At 43.4% G+C, this 15,506-nt stretch overlaps 1 protein-coding gene across 2 annotated transcripts in view; it reads left to right on the top strand.

Annotated features, from left to right (window-relative positions):
- LOC123759396 (atrophin-1) overlaps positions 1 to 10,621 on the top strand; it is a 34,518-nt gene extending 23,897 nt beyond the window's left edge. For both annotated transcript variants that reach the window (XM_045744389.2, XM_045744388.2), the window contains 2 exons: positions 7,427 to 7,539; positions 8,615 to 10,621. In XM_045744389.2, the coding sequence (XP_045600345.1) occupies positions 7,428 to 7,539; positions 8,615 to 9,636 (1,134 nt within the window). In that variant the 5' untranslated portion in view covers position 7,427 and the 3' untranslated portion in view covers positions 9,637 to 10,621. The remainder of the gene's footprint in view (positions 1 to 7,426; positions 7,540 to 8,614) is intronic.
- The last annotated feature ends 4,885 nt before the right edge of the window (positions 10,622 to 15,506 follow it).

Here is a 15,506-nt window from a genome sequence, read left to right as displayed (position 1 = left end):
GAGAGCAATGTTCATGATGGATTTATCGGATAGTAAACGAGAAAACATACATGTGTCCACCTGTGTATTTACAGGATGAGAGCTACGTTCTTGGTGTCCCGTCTTCCCAGTACTCTTTGACATATGACACTTTGAAACTACTGACGGTTTTGGCCACCACCTTCTCTCTTAACTTGTTCTAACCGTCTACCACTCTGTTTGCAAAGGTGAACTTTCTAATAATTTTTTCGGCAGGTTTGTTTCCTTAGTTTAAACCTATGACCTCTTGTTCTTAAGTAGCAGTTTTAGTGGGAGAGAGGTGGGGTTGGGGAATGTTTGAGGCAGTGGTCTGGCATGGAAGGTGTAGTGAAATAGCAATTGTGAGGCTTTGGGGACTAACAGAGGCAGGTAACGGTATGGAATGAAGAGGTTCCACGGGGACATGTAGGGGAGAGTGGTATTGGTGGAGTTGACGAGCTGGTGCTACTAGGATGGGAGGATGTTGGACTCCTGGCATATTTGGTCTGGGGGAAGATTCAGTAAGTACTCTTTCTCTTGTTTCCTTCTTGGCTCTTGGTGTAGGACACCCTTCCTAGCTCAGTGTGCGTCTTACCCTTCCACACCCGCCTACTGGGCAACTCCGACTGCATCATAAACAAATAGAATGGAACTTCACGACGAACATAAATTGTCTGACGGTAACAACTCCATTTTCTGTGAGGCTTTTGCTGCCCCACAACGAGGTGGTTATGTCGGTCCTTATGTGGACCCTTGGATTTTATTCATCACTGACCTGGGAAGTAGACGAGCAGACGTAGTGAGATCGTAGTCTTTCCTGGACGATTGGGCACATTTTCTTTAACCTGGTGCCTCTGTTCACTTAGCAATATAATAGTTACCCGGGAGTTTGGCAAGTGTTGTGGGTTCCTGGGACGGTCAGTAGGGAACAGGTCCCAAGAGAGCAGGTCCCAAGGGAGCACCTGCCCTCGAAACAGAAATTGTTGTACAATTGGTAGGGGGGGGGGGGCTACTGTCACCGGCTGGTAGCCGTAAGATGACTCGTCTGTGAATGTTTAGTGAAGGTTGTCTCCAGGGTAGATGGCTGGAGCTCCTCCAGGGTAGGTGGAGGGGGCGTCTCCGGCAGGGAAGGTGGGTGGTGGTGGTGGGGAGGTGAGCGAGGCCGGGAAGACTGCTGACCCAAAAGCCTGAATTCCCCTACACGCACTTCCTACCTGCCTCCTGGTCTCCCAGCGGACACCGGGCTCAATAATTCCCGTTGTCGGGGACAGAAAACATGTACACACTTGTACTCGGGTCCCCTTTACCCTAATGTCCAACTACTGACCTTCCCCAGGATGTAACCCCATAATGGCTGTGTAACTGATGATGAAGATTAAGCCACCAAAAAGGTGGCACGGGCATGAATAGCCCGTAAGAGGCCCTTTTGAACCATTACCAGTATCAATAGATGGTACTGGAGATCTGTGGAGGTGCGACTGCACCCTGCGTGACGGGAAATGTCTACCGTATGTGTGTAACTCATGGGTTACCTCTTTTCTACTAGGTGAACTGGAGGCATGAGGTGAAAGGAAAAGTATCCAAACATTTATATCCTGCCCGGGGATCGAACCCGGGATTCGCGATTGTGAATTAAGAAGGAAGTCGCTGTACTACACTTGAGTTCGTCGGGATTGTCCCGTGGGTCGTCGTGTATTTTGTGTAGACAGGAAACTTATAGCACTTAGGGACACTGTGCTCACGCAACTCCCTATTGCAATAGGGGAGTGTTGCCTCCTCGTAGCGGATGTTGAAGCACATTCATCGGTAGAGGAGGAGGAGGAGCCAGTTCTCAGAGTTAAGTGATTAGAACAAGCCCCCCCCCCTTCTCATATCACCTGGATAGTCATCTAGACATTTGTGATGGTTTGAAAACCTATAGCTGTTATCATAATAATCTACTTGTAAACTGGCAAGTGAACCTTTGCTCTAAAACAGAGAATATTCTCTAGTTATAACTTTATTGTATTATAAATCGTTGATTTAAAATATAGTGTGTGTGTATATGCCTAATTAATTTTCTTTGAAACCATTTGAAGAATGTTTGTAAATTTAATTCCAGGGGATACTCAAATAATTTTTGAATTTTATATTTCACACATTTGATAATAATACACTGTACCAAACCTGTACTATTACCAAACCTAATAAAACCTAATCTAATCTTACCATGGATACGGAGTAGATAATAACACTAATTATCTACAGGGTTTTGAAGTGATTACCTCCAGGGTGCCTCCTCCCTGAGGACACGTTGGTGGAAGATTAAATGAGTAAGACAAAGGGAGGAAGAGAAGGAGGAAGGGAGGAGGAAGAAGAGTTAGGGGATGATGGAAGAGGAGTAATAGTAGGAGAGAGGAGAGAAGAGGAGAGAGGAGGAGAGAAGAAGAGGAGGAGGAGGAGAGGAGAAGAAGAAGAGGAGGAGGAGGAGGAGAGGAGAGGAGAGGAGAGAAGAGGAGAGGAGGAGAGAAGAGGAGAGGAGGAGAGAAGAGGAGAGGAGGAGAGAAGAGGAGAGGAGGAGAGAAGAGGAGAGAAGAGGAGAGAAGAGGAGAGAAGAGGAGAGAAGAGGAGAGAAGAGGAGAGAAGAGGAGAGAAGAGGAGAGAAGAGGAGAGAGAAGAGGAGAGAAGGAGAGAGGAGGAGGCGGCGAGAGGAGGAGGAGAGAAGAAGAGGAGGAGGAGAGGAGAGATGGAGATGAGGAGGGAAGATGGTAACCTGTGGACGGTGTCCGACAAGGAATGGGAGTAACTATCAACTTTCTCCCGACACTTGGCCTAGTACCGGGCAGTAGTCTGGGTAGCCAGGCGGCGGCGGCGGCGGCGTTAGCCACCACGGTGGCTAACTGCTGACAAATTCCTGCGCATGCTTTAATATACCAGGAACTTTTAATGTGGGAAGTGCTGCAACAGTATCACACGAGGGCAGTAGTCCTGTAATAAGGGCACAAAGTTTCATCATTGCAGCCCAAACATTGACATTTTGTGTTATATTTAATATTTATGACCATTGTTTTCGGTTGGTATCTTGTAGTCCGTCTAACGTCTCTAGTCCAGAGTCATATATACAAACATAACTCTACCTGGATATGAAATCTGGAACGCCAGGATTAACAGGCCGGTACTCTAACAGCCGCGCCAGATGTCGGCTGTTCCTCTACCCACCATCACACTCCTTATTTACAAAACAATGTATGCGACTCGCTGGAGAAGATATATATATATATATATATATATATATATATATATATATATATATATATATATATATATATATATATATATATATATATATATATATATATATATATGTGGGTGACTGCTGGAGTGTGGTGCTGCTGCTGTACTCACCTAATTGTGCTTACGGGGGAGGAACTTCGGCTCCTTGGTCCCACCTCTCAGCTGTCAGTCAACTGGTGTACAAATCCCTGAGCCTACTGGGCTCTATCATATCTGGATTTATAATATATTAATTTATATTTACAAGAAGGTACAATAGGTTTGTGAGATTACATAAGATTGGTATATTTACATTCCTGCAAAGCAACTAACACGCATATAGCGTCTCTGGCAGCATTTGAAACTGTGTATGGAGTCGGCTTCCACCACATCACTGACAAGTGCATTATCCATCTGGTGATTGGCACCCACAACAGTTGATTAATCACCAGGTACATACTTAGTGCATCAAGGAGCACGAGAACGTGACCTAACGTCACGCCTTCTCCGGAAATGTGTACACACTGTGTGGGTGGTGGGATGGAGCATTATGGAGGGAGGGGCACAGGTGGGCTGGATCAGCGTATGGATATGGGAGTGCTGGTGGGCTGGAGCAGTATTTCTGTACAGGTGGGCTGGAGCACTGTGTGTGGGGGAGGGGGGGGGCTGGCCCTCGGGAAGGAGTCAGCTGGACCTTGGGAGCCCGCGCGTTGTCTCTCACCCTGACGCTAGGCGGCCTCCGCCCGGTACAATAACACCTTGCTCCTACTTCACTTCATATTTGGGACCTGTTTTTCCTGCACGTATCATTAATTTCGGGAGGTTAACGGTACCAAAACACTCGTTCTCCCACCAGTAACAAAGTTGAGACTTGTAATATAAAAATAATCTAGTTGGACTCTTAAGCAGTTGAAGTCCCGCTATCCATGATGATGGTGGATAGGAATCCCAGCGCCTCACTCTGTGACTTCCCACTGGGCGCCCTCCCCCTCCCCCCCCTGAACCACGGAGGCCACCTTGCTACCTATCCCCTTAACCCCCCTTTTCTCCCCTCAATCCCCTTTTCTCCCCTCAACCCCCTTGTCTCCCCTCAACCCCCTTCTCCCCTCAACCCCCTTCCCCCCTCAACCCCCTTCCCCCCTCAACCCCCTTCTCCCCTCAACCCCCGTCTCCAATTGTGTGCTTCCTTGTCCTGACCTTCGCCCTCAGAACCCCCTCCCCAACCCCCCAACAGACACAAACTATATTCATATATATTAGTCATTTTTGGCTCCATTTTTTAGTACTGGCCATAAGAGGTGAGCATATCGCTATAAACCTGTCCTTAGTGAGGAGATCCACTAAAGGGAATAGATTGGTAACGACTACGTAATTAGTGCTATTATCTACTCTATTCATGGTAGATTAAGGATACTTTAGTTTAAGGTCTGGAGAGGTTAGCTTGGGTTTCATTAAGTTTGGTTATGCTAATACGATTTATTATTGACGATAAGGTGAAATATGGTATTCAAAAACTATTTGAGTATGCCTGCGAATTCCGTTTACAGAAAACAAAATTCTTGAAAGAAACCGTTTTCAGCATACTTTTATATTTTAAACCAACGATATATATTACAATAAAGTTATAATTTGAGAATAATCTGTGTTTACAATAAAGGTTCATTTGCCAGTTTACATGTACACTAATACCGGAACCATAATATGCGTTGAGACCATTGGAAATATCTAGATAATTAGGTGGGGTATCCATTATCCAGCTTTGAGGGTTATCCACCCTTAAATCCAGGTGGTTTGAGAGTGAGTGAGGTTTCTCATGGTAATGGATTTGATCTGAAGACGAGCCCGGCCATAGTATCATATGCAGCCCCCCCCCCATTCCCACAGGAAGAAAACTTGCTGGGTTGAACAAATCCACAAGGGCCGTGACGAGGGTTCGAACCTACGTCCGAGAGGATCCCAGACGGGATCTTGTTGTTGTTCATCGTGTTAGTTGTACCCAGACGCAGCTGGGGCGACTTGCTTAACTATCTCAAGAGAACAGACCGTTAAACAAGGATGCAGTGAGTGAAAACAACTCAGAAGTCGGCTAATACGTACTCCAGTATAATCTAAAACTAGGGCGAGAATCAAATTATGACGCCATAGTGAGGTCTCTCACACCTTACCTAGTGATGATTCCGTGGATCAACTTCCCCACGGCCCGGGCTCTGACCAAATATCCTGGTTGGTAGTCTAGTCAACCAGATTCTTGGACGCAGCTTCAGGCTCGCAGCCTGGCGTATGAATCACAGCCTGGTTAATCAAGTATTTTTTTGGAGGTGTTTATCGAGTTCTTTCTGTAACACCGTGAGAGGCCGGCCAGTTATTCCCCTTCATATGTAGCGGAAGAGTTGTACTTACCTAGTTGTACTCGCCTAGTTGTGCTTGTGAGGGTTGAGCCCTGGCTCTTTGGTCCTGCCTCTCAACTGTCAATCAACTAGTGTACAGATTCCTGAGCCTACTGGGCTCTATCACATCTACAGTTGTGTGTGTGGTTTGGTCATTATAGCGGGTGTGGAAGAGTCTTGGGCTCTTGATGTTGACAGTTCTTCCTCATCATATCTATTGCACTTTTGCTTTTCAATTGGGCTATATTGCATATCCTTCTATGCCTACTGGTTTCATTTGATATTTCCGTGTGCAGATTTGGAACCAGCCCCTCTAATATTTCCAAGTGTAGATTATTATGTATCTCTCACTTGTGCTCTATAAATTACAGATTTAGAACTTTTAATCGGTCCCAACATTTTAGATTTTTTATAGACTAGATTCTAGCGGTAAAGGATCTTTGCACGTTCTGTAGGTTAGAAATTTCTCCGCCTCTGAAGGGGGCTGTTAGTGTGCAACAATATGCCACCCTAGAGAGCACTAGTGTCTTGACATGTATCATTATTGTATTGCATCCCTTGTTTGGAAGGTCTTTATTGTCCAAGCTGTCATTTCTCTTGCAGTCGTGACAGCTACTTTATTGTGTTCTTTAAAGGTAAGGTCTTCCGACATTATTACTCCTAAATACTTTACATTACTTTTTCATTCTATAGTGAGATTTGATTCAGTTTTATATATGGTTTCGGTTTTGATATTTTCGTTTTTCCTCATAGCCCAGCAGATGGAACTTATTTTTATTAAACATCACATTATGTGTGTCCCATTGAAAGACCACTTCGTCAGATTGGAGGCTTCCTGTGTCTTCTATATTGTCTTCTAGCATGAACATCCTAGTGTCGTCTGCAAATGATGATACAGTACTGTAGCTTATATCCTTGTCCATGTCTGACATGAGGATGAAAAAAAGCATGGGAGCAAGTACGGTACCTTGGGGGACTGAGCTTTTCACAGTAGATAATCCGGATTTTATTATGTTGACTATTACACTGCGTTCTGTTCGTTAGGAAGTTAAAGATCCATCTCCCTACTTTGTAAGTAATTCGCACACAGGACGTACTAGAAATGTATACAGTTTACTGCCGCTCCCACTTGTGCAACTTTCAATGACTTGTGGATTCTGACTCCAAGGTCCTTTTCTTTATCAACCCACTGCAAGGCAGTGCTGTTGATTTGGTAGTTATGATGCATATTGTTATGCCCGACATGCAAGGACTTGCATTTTTCAACATTAAAAAGCTTCAGTCTTACCATTTACGGAATTATGTAGATCTCTTCGTAAGGCCTCGGTATCATTTCCACTTCCTGCTTTATCATAAATCTTAGCGTCATCTGCAGGACAATAGAAAGTTGTTTTCACATATTCATGCATTAAAACATTGATTGTAATCATGATATATATATGTGCCAGTTTAGACCTATTGTCTTGTGTATGACCCTCTGTCCTGCGTGACAGTGAATACCAGCATTATCCTCACTTTAATAGGACTTAATTGAAATCCTCAGATTAGACAAAATTGTAATTAATTTTGTCAATAGAGATGTTAATAATAATAATAGTCATCTGCAGGTTTGATGATATGGCTCGTTGTGATGGCGAGCAGCATATTCTGTTGCGTTTTTGTAGATGTCATGACCCTTGAGTACAAGTAGAGCCCCATTCCTTGTGGTTTAATACGTGGATATAAATATATTTACCGTGCCTTTTGTTGTGGGTGATGGTGCTGAAGTGTGTGTGTTTGTGTGTTTACAGGATGGCGATGTCGAGTCGGGCGATGGACATGGGGGACCCGTGTACGCCTATGGCTTGGCAGCAGCGAGACCTCAACTACCATCAGAGCGGCTTTCAGGACAGATACGGACCAGGTGTGTAGGTTGTTGTTGTTTTAGATTCAGCTACTCGGAACAAAACGTTCTAAGTAGCACGGGCTATGGCGAGCCCGTAGTGGACTTACCTGGCACACGAGCGGGGCAGTAACTTGGGACCAGGTATACGCCCCACACCCTTATAGTCGTTCCCACACACTACACTTGCACATCTACACAACCACTCGCATACACTTGTAGTTCTTCACTACTACCGCCACCACAAAACTACTTGCAGTTAACCACAACCACACACAACACACGCTACTAGAAACTTGCTATTCCTTGCACTTACTCCACTCAACAATTCGACACAACACACTTCCAGTTTACTGGTATAGATATAAGCAACACCGAAGGTATAGTTGCTCATTCAGCAGTGCATGTCTAGTCATGCACGAACTTGAAACTATGAGTGCTGTTCGGTTTGCAGGAGACACAACTACTTGCTAAATGGAAGATATAGAGTTTGAATCCGAAGAGGACTTGCACTGGGACAGGCAGCACCGACGGAAGCCGTAGTCAGACCATTACAGATACTTCAGCGGAACATACAAGATCCTGGAAATATAAACGACGTCCTCCAGGAAGCTGCAGTCGGTAGAAAAGCAGATATCATCGTTTTGGTTGTGTGTTTATCCCAGCCGCGAAATTCTTCAGATCAGTTGGGTATCACCAATATATTACACCGTATGAACAACCTGCTTGATACCTGCTTGATGGGATTCTGGGAGTTCTTCTACTCCCCAAGCCCGGCCTGAGGCCATGCTCGACTTGTGAGAGTTTGGTCCACCAGGATGTTGCTTGGAGCGGCCCGCAGGCCCACATACCCACCACAGCCCGGCTGATCCGGAACTTCTCTTAGAAAACAGTCCAGTCCAGAAAACAAGAGAGACAAAGAGGATTAATGACCTTAGAAATACCAGACCTAGCAAGAATATATATTAAAAATATTTCCAAAATGTAAAATTTTACTTGAATTTATTAGTCACTGTTAGTCTAAATTATTACAAAAACCATAATAGTAATTCCACGTGAATATTATTTGCTGAAGTTCGTTTATTTTCATTGACAGGAGCAATTGGGCGCGCCGGGCCACCGTCGACCAGCGACCGCCTGAGCCACCACACAGACAAGTCGTGGCGCACACAGCGTGACTCCCGGGACTCTAGCCAGCCACACCTGGTCCCCTACGCTGGCGGCTACCCGTCCGGCTCCAGCTCACAATATGCCACCCGCCCGCCACCTGCTCACTATCCACCCTCACGCCCTTCGTACTCTAGCGGTCGCCCTCCTTCCCGCCCACACACACCTTCAGGAACTACGTCGTCATCGTCATCATCATCTAGTGAAGATGATAGTGAACAAGCGCCAGGACCTGGGATGGCGATTGGTACCATGCCACACCCGATATATGGCTACTACCCAGGAGGCTACCCACCTGGTCCCCCACATCACCCGGCTTACCCTGGCACATTGAAGTCTGCTCGTTCAGTGCCGGCCTTGGCCTTGGCCACTTGGGACGGCGAGCCCTGCCCTGTACATGGCAGTGGACCCCTGTCCTTTCCTGGCCCGCATGGCCCGCATGGCCCATTACCCCCTCCAGGGTACCCGCCCATGATGCCACACGGAGCCTTGTCACTGCCACCTCCGTCAGGGGCCTCTCGTCGTGTTAACTCCATCTATGATATGCGTCTTGCGTCACCGCCTGGCGCAATGTACGGAACACTCCCAGGGAGGACCTTGCCAGCTGACCGACGAAGTCTCGCAGGTTCGGCCATCCTTGGCCCTGCAGCTGCTGGGGCTCCCCCTGGCATTCCTCCACACCTCCTCCCACCTATGGCTCGGCCGCTCCCACTGGTAGTGGATGAAAAGGGGAATCCGGAACCTTTACCTGTTCGTAAAACTGCAGATAAAAATGGGACCCTTCCACCTGGAGTTGTAGCAAAAGTAGCAGCGTCAGTAGGACAGTTAGAGAGCGAGGCTGAGGAGAAGAACCGGGTGTGTTGCCGAGGTGGTGCGTGTGTGGCTTGGGTCATCCTGGCAGTCATATGTCTGGGAGTCCTCCTGGCTGTGATGCTCAGGTTTATCTTATAGACTTCTCTAGCAGTCGTATGTGGATATACCTGGGGAAGTCAGATGATAAATATATTTAAAATGTATACAATGAAGGTTGGTTCATGCACATTCTGTATGAATATGCAGAAATACGTATATATCCTGAATATGTAACATAATAAAAGTAATTTATATTTAGCACTGTTAAAGACAACTGGTGAATGAAAATTCAACTACACGAACCGTGTAAATGTAAATACAGAGTGCATTACAATAATAATCTTTAACATAAGTAACCTTGAAAGCGGGTTTCCGAAGATCTAATGAGAAGCGCGCAAATTGTCCCTTTACATCAACTGCAGTAATTAGCATTAATCGACCATCAATTTTGACACTAGGAATGAATGTATTTATATATGTAGTGACTACATAGACTTTATATTCTAGTAAGGATTATTTTATATACTTCTAATATAATTAATTGTATGTATTGTACATTACCTTGTCTACTGTTCATATAGTGATGAGTGGGCTGTCTGGCGTTGCTCGCCTTGCCTGCTTGATATACAATGCTGCATGTGCTTGACAGTGGCACTCGAGCCCTTTATTATTAAAGTACTGTACTCGTGTTGTAATACTAAACATCATACTGTGGGTGTAACTGTAATTACGGTACTCCCGTGTGTGTGTGTCTTACTTTTTCCCGTAAAGTCTACAGTGGAACTTTAGATCAAAATTTTCATTATGGACTTCATAACTTGTAACTTGTCTTCATGAAGTATTGTTATGAAATGTATATATACATTTTATTTTAATATATTTTGTTGGCTACATATTTTATTAAGGATATATTTTGTAATTTTTTTAAAAATTGCCTGTAGGTGTAAATATTATAAAATGAGGCATTAAAAATTCGTATTGATCTATCACTTCTTTTTTATGGTGCCGGGTTTGAGGAATTAAGTTGTACATATATTGGAGCAATATAAAAAATAAACAAATATAAGCATGTCTTGAATTTTCACACTGAAATTTAATATCCTGGTACAGTTTGCATAAATCTGAAGAATGTCATGGCATCAAACAATAAAAAATATGCATTTTGCCATTTTTAGAGCTCTAAACTTAATCAAAACTTTCTAGGCAAGCCCAAAAGCTTCCGATGGAAGCACAGTGTAAAAATTCCCCCCAAACCCCCACAATACATTAAATGTCTTCTTCAAACTGGCTCCTACTAGACAAGCACCTTGGAATCTGCTTGAAGTTGTAGTATTACATTTACTATATATATGTACAGGAGTGGTGGCCTGCAAATAATGAAAAGATAGGATTTGACTGTCATAAGAATTCCAACAGAACACAATACTCCCAGCAGGTCAGTCACTTCCCAATTGAAAGTGTCCTACGAGAGTCACTGCCTGTCCAAGTCAAGTATTAACTCCAGGAAGCCATTAGTTAGTTACTACAAATCTGGCAATGGCTAACTCTACAATTGTATTATCACCACCAATCATTTTTACAGTTATGTCCAAGTATGATATATTCTTCTGGCTGTTTAATAATAAACTATTTCGCAGACTTGTGTGTCTTAGAACCAGCCAGTTCAAGCAACCAACCAGTTATATCATGTAAACCAGTAGCTTATATGCTATAAATTAATCATACTTTTGGGAGCCAATAAGACGTAACCGTTCTCACACTCGACACATTATTTGGTTGCTGAAAATATCCCTTGTTTCCTCACAAAGATCAACCCTGGTTATAACTACCTCCAAAGACACCCATAGTCTCGCCTGTCGGAAGTTGATTGAAGATTAAGCCACCCAAGAGGTGCCACGGGCATGAATAGCCCGTAACTCGTAAGTTCTGCTCCTCAGGAATGTATATACACTAAGATGCGTTAAGTTCACACACTTGTCTATATACATCGAAATGTGACTGTAGTCCTGTACTGTATTCAGGACTAAAGTATACTATCTGGTAGTAAGCTATTGTAGCGACCTAAATAACCCTTCAGAGATTTATTGGAATTATGCCCCTACACCAACCATCCCGCTCATCCCAAAGTTTGGTAAGAATTTAACTCTTCTGGTCCAACGCCTGCAGCCACTGACCCTGCGACTTTGGTTTTGACTCAGGGTAGTTCCCTGAACATCCTGATGGTTATGTCTCCTCTACTTCCACTTTTGTGACTAGTCTCGTATATCAACAAGTATGACCATTAACGACTCAATCCCTACGGGCTCATCATAGCTCGTGCTACTTGCCCCGCTCCTGTGCCAGGTAAGTTATGGGCTCACCATAGCCCGTGCTACTTGGGACTTGTTCCGAGTAGCTGAATCTATAACAACAACAACAACAACATCAACGACTACGTCTTCCTCGCTGCCTGTAATGACAAAAGCGTATATAGGTTGCTCAAAAAGTCACGATGTTATACATTAGACTTTTAGTCTAATTTAGTCTACAGTAGACTTTTAGTTTGTACTCCGTACTAGTACGGAGTACAAGTATTGTTATAGTTTGCCCTGACTCAAAGTCTGGCCGACTCTTAGCTGCTTCATATTTACCTGAGAGCAACTGTATCTCTAGTGGCCTCGACGAGGACAGGAAGTCGGCAGTTTATCAAAGGTCCCTCATTTGTCCTGATGATCTTGTCAAACTGGATTTGGAAAAAATAGCTTAGTTCATTTATTATACACTCGTCCACACCCATTGTGTGGTCGGTAGTGGAAAAGGTTACTGAGGCACATAATGGGATCAGGGATGATCCCATTATGTGCCTCGTACTTTGCGAGCGAGTTGGCCTGGGTTCGCATCCTGTCCGGGGAGGATTGACTGGGCGCCAATCCTCAACTGAACGCATCTGTTCACCCAGCAGTGAATGGTGTTAAAAGATTTGACGGGTCATATGCCAGGGAAAAACAGTATTAAGGGCCTGACCGAAACACTATGCATGCTAGTGGCTTTACAAGAATGCAAGAACTCTTCTATATATAAATTCAGATAAATAATACAAAAAATAGTTCACTTATACACCCCATACCCAGCCTGTGGGACTGAACCCTAAAATTCATTTAGTACTCCACGTATTAAAATATATTAGTTTGAAACCCGTATCAGTCAGTAAAAAAAATAAAATATTGGGCTCTTTTTTTTTTTTATATAATTTCGCGACTTTTAGGCTTTCAGCTAGCGACTTTCAGCAATTATGATATGGGAGCCCCGGCGGGTCGACGACCGGGCCGCGGGGACGCTAAGCCCCGGAAGCACCTCAAGGTAACCTAAAGGTAAGGTCCTTTTATCCGACAATCTGCTGCAAGGTTGATGATGAATAATGAATTCTGTTAATTTGCTAGTTGTGACGTGGATTGTTATGCCCCACACATGCAAGGTCTTGCATTTATCGATATTAAAACGAATTTGCCGTTCTTATGACCATTTGTGGAGTTCATGTAGATCTCTTTGTAAAGTCTCAATCTCATTTTCACTTCCCACTTTACCATAAGTCTTAGTGTCATCTGCAAATTTGATTATGTGGTGAGTAATATTTTCTGTCATTGATGTATAATGACAAAAGTACCCCACTTACCACATTTCTCCAGTCAGATTTATTCTAATTTAGCACGACTCGGGTTTTCATTGTTTTAACCATTGTTTTATCCATTCCAGTATTCTCCCATTTATTGCAAGTGCCTGTAGTTTCCTTCCTAGTCTTTCATGTGGTACCTTGCCAAAAGTTTCAACAAAGTCCATGTGATTAGTCCATAATCATATACTAATCATTATATGATTACATGTTGTTATTATGATTTTATATTATGCAAAGATAGGGTACCTGGGTGCACCTAGGTTTTTCCTCTCTCTCAACTTTCAAATCCCCCTCTCCTTAACTCTCCACCCTCTTTTCTAATCTCCGTTCTCCACCTTTCTCCCCCTTCCCTCTATTCAAACATTTTTCGCCTCCCCCTCCCCCACTTTTTTTCTCGGAAAATGTAATATTTCGAACCACTGACACTGCTAAATATATCTACGGTAAACACAATCTCTATTTCAGATTTGACTTTATGAAAATTGCAGGGGGGGGGGGTTAAGGGGCGCTATAGATGCCGATTTGTAGCACTGGGGCCGCCCCCGTCTGGCCTGGGGGGCGACCAGACGGAGGCGGCCCATAACCCCCCGAAAATTTTCTGGCCAGACGGAAAATGCAGCACATGTAAGGTGCTGCATTTTCCATATCAAAAATCATTTGCCAGTCTTCCGACTATTTGAGAAGTTCATGTTCATCTCTGTAAAGTCTGGATATAATTTTCGCTTCTTACTTTATCAGAGATCTTTATCAGATTTATCAGATTTCTGGAGATCTTAGTGTCTTGTGCAAATTTGATGGTGTGGATTGCAATATTCCCATATATGTCATTGATGTTTATGACAAAAATGGATTGGCCCCAAGATGGAAGCTTGCGGTACTCCACTCATCAAATTTCTCCAGTCAGATTCATTTCCATTTTGAACGACCATTTAACCTTTGCTTTGTCCATTCTAGTATTCTACCATTTCACAGGATGCAACTCACAACAGTTAACTAACTCCCAAGTACCTGTTTACTGTTAGGTATACAGAAGCATTAGATGAAAGGAAACATGCCGAGTCATTTCTACCCTGCACGAGATTCGAACCCAGGACTCCCGACTGAGTCGAGAAAGAACCCAACTGTACTACAGAGATCCTTTGATTACTGTTGCCCTTTTCTGATGTTGGCACAAGATCCTGAGTAATCTCATACAAGATCCCATACATGCAAGTTTCACTAAAATTGCAATTGCTTGTTGTATTAAAAGCTCCTTTGATGTACTTGTCTGTCATTAGCTAAATAATTATCTATACAGTTGTCAGTGCTATATATCCATTAACAAATCTATTAAGGGTATTGACTAATAATAATTGATCGTATATTAAAAAAAACATACAAAACATAGTACAGTTGTGGACTTTTACTTTACTTTAACTTTAATTACGTGCAATGGCAAGTTACCACGTCAAAGTGGTGACGTGCAATGTCACTACTTTGATGATGACCAAGTCATCTCTCCCCCTTTATTACTTTTGTAAATATAAGTGACACAAGGGTTTTGTAAATATAAGTGACACAAGAGAATGTGTGGAGTGAGTTTGTTTAGCATGTTGAGGGATTTAAACAAGGGGGCTGAGTGTTGTCTGAAAGCAGAGTTTGTTATTATTCTGACAGCAGATTTTTGCTGAGTGATGATGGATTTGAGGTGGTTTGCAGTGGTTGAACCCCATGCACAGATACCATAATTAAGATAGATATAGATTAGTGCATAATATAGTGAGATGAGAGCAGAGTTAGGTATATAATATCTGATTTTGTAGAGTATACCAACTGTTTTAGAGACTTTCTTAGTTATGTGTTGTACTGTATGTGGGTGCTGAAGTTGAGTCTCTTGTCTAGGAATAGGCCAAGAAACTGACCCTTCTCTTATGTAATCCTTATTGACAGTCTTCACCTGATCCAAATTACTTTGGTCGTGAGAATCACTCCAATGCAAGAAATGGGTCCTCACCAAAATTTGTATGGCTGAAGGTTTGAAGGCGTTTGGGCTTGGGGCTGTATGTGCCGAGGGCACTTTAGTTGGGTGGCATTATATAATAAGGTTTTACACAAACACCGTCATAAAACCTAATGTTTATTTACAGAACTTACTTACTAATATATAGGTTGCTTACATTATTCTATGATTGATGTTAGAAAAGCTAATATCACATTAGAGAAACATCGGGATGCCTTAATTGACCGATCACATGGTTCACTTGTGGCCAATCCTGTATTAACACTTTCTTAGACAGTAAATGACAAACGGCTTTCCTAACACTGCTGGTTTCAAGGG

Source organism: Procambarus clarkii, chromosome 32 (genome assembly GCF_040958095.1).
Source record: "Procambarus clarkii isolate CNS0578487 chromosome 32, FALCON_Pclarkii_2.0, whole genome shotgun sequence".
NCBI lineage: Eukaryota > Metazoa > Arthropoda > Malacostraca > Decapoda > Cambaridae > Procambarus > Procambarus clarkii.
This window is presented reverse-complemented; position numbering and strand designations above follow the sequence as displayed.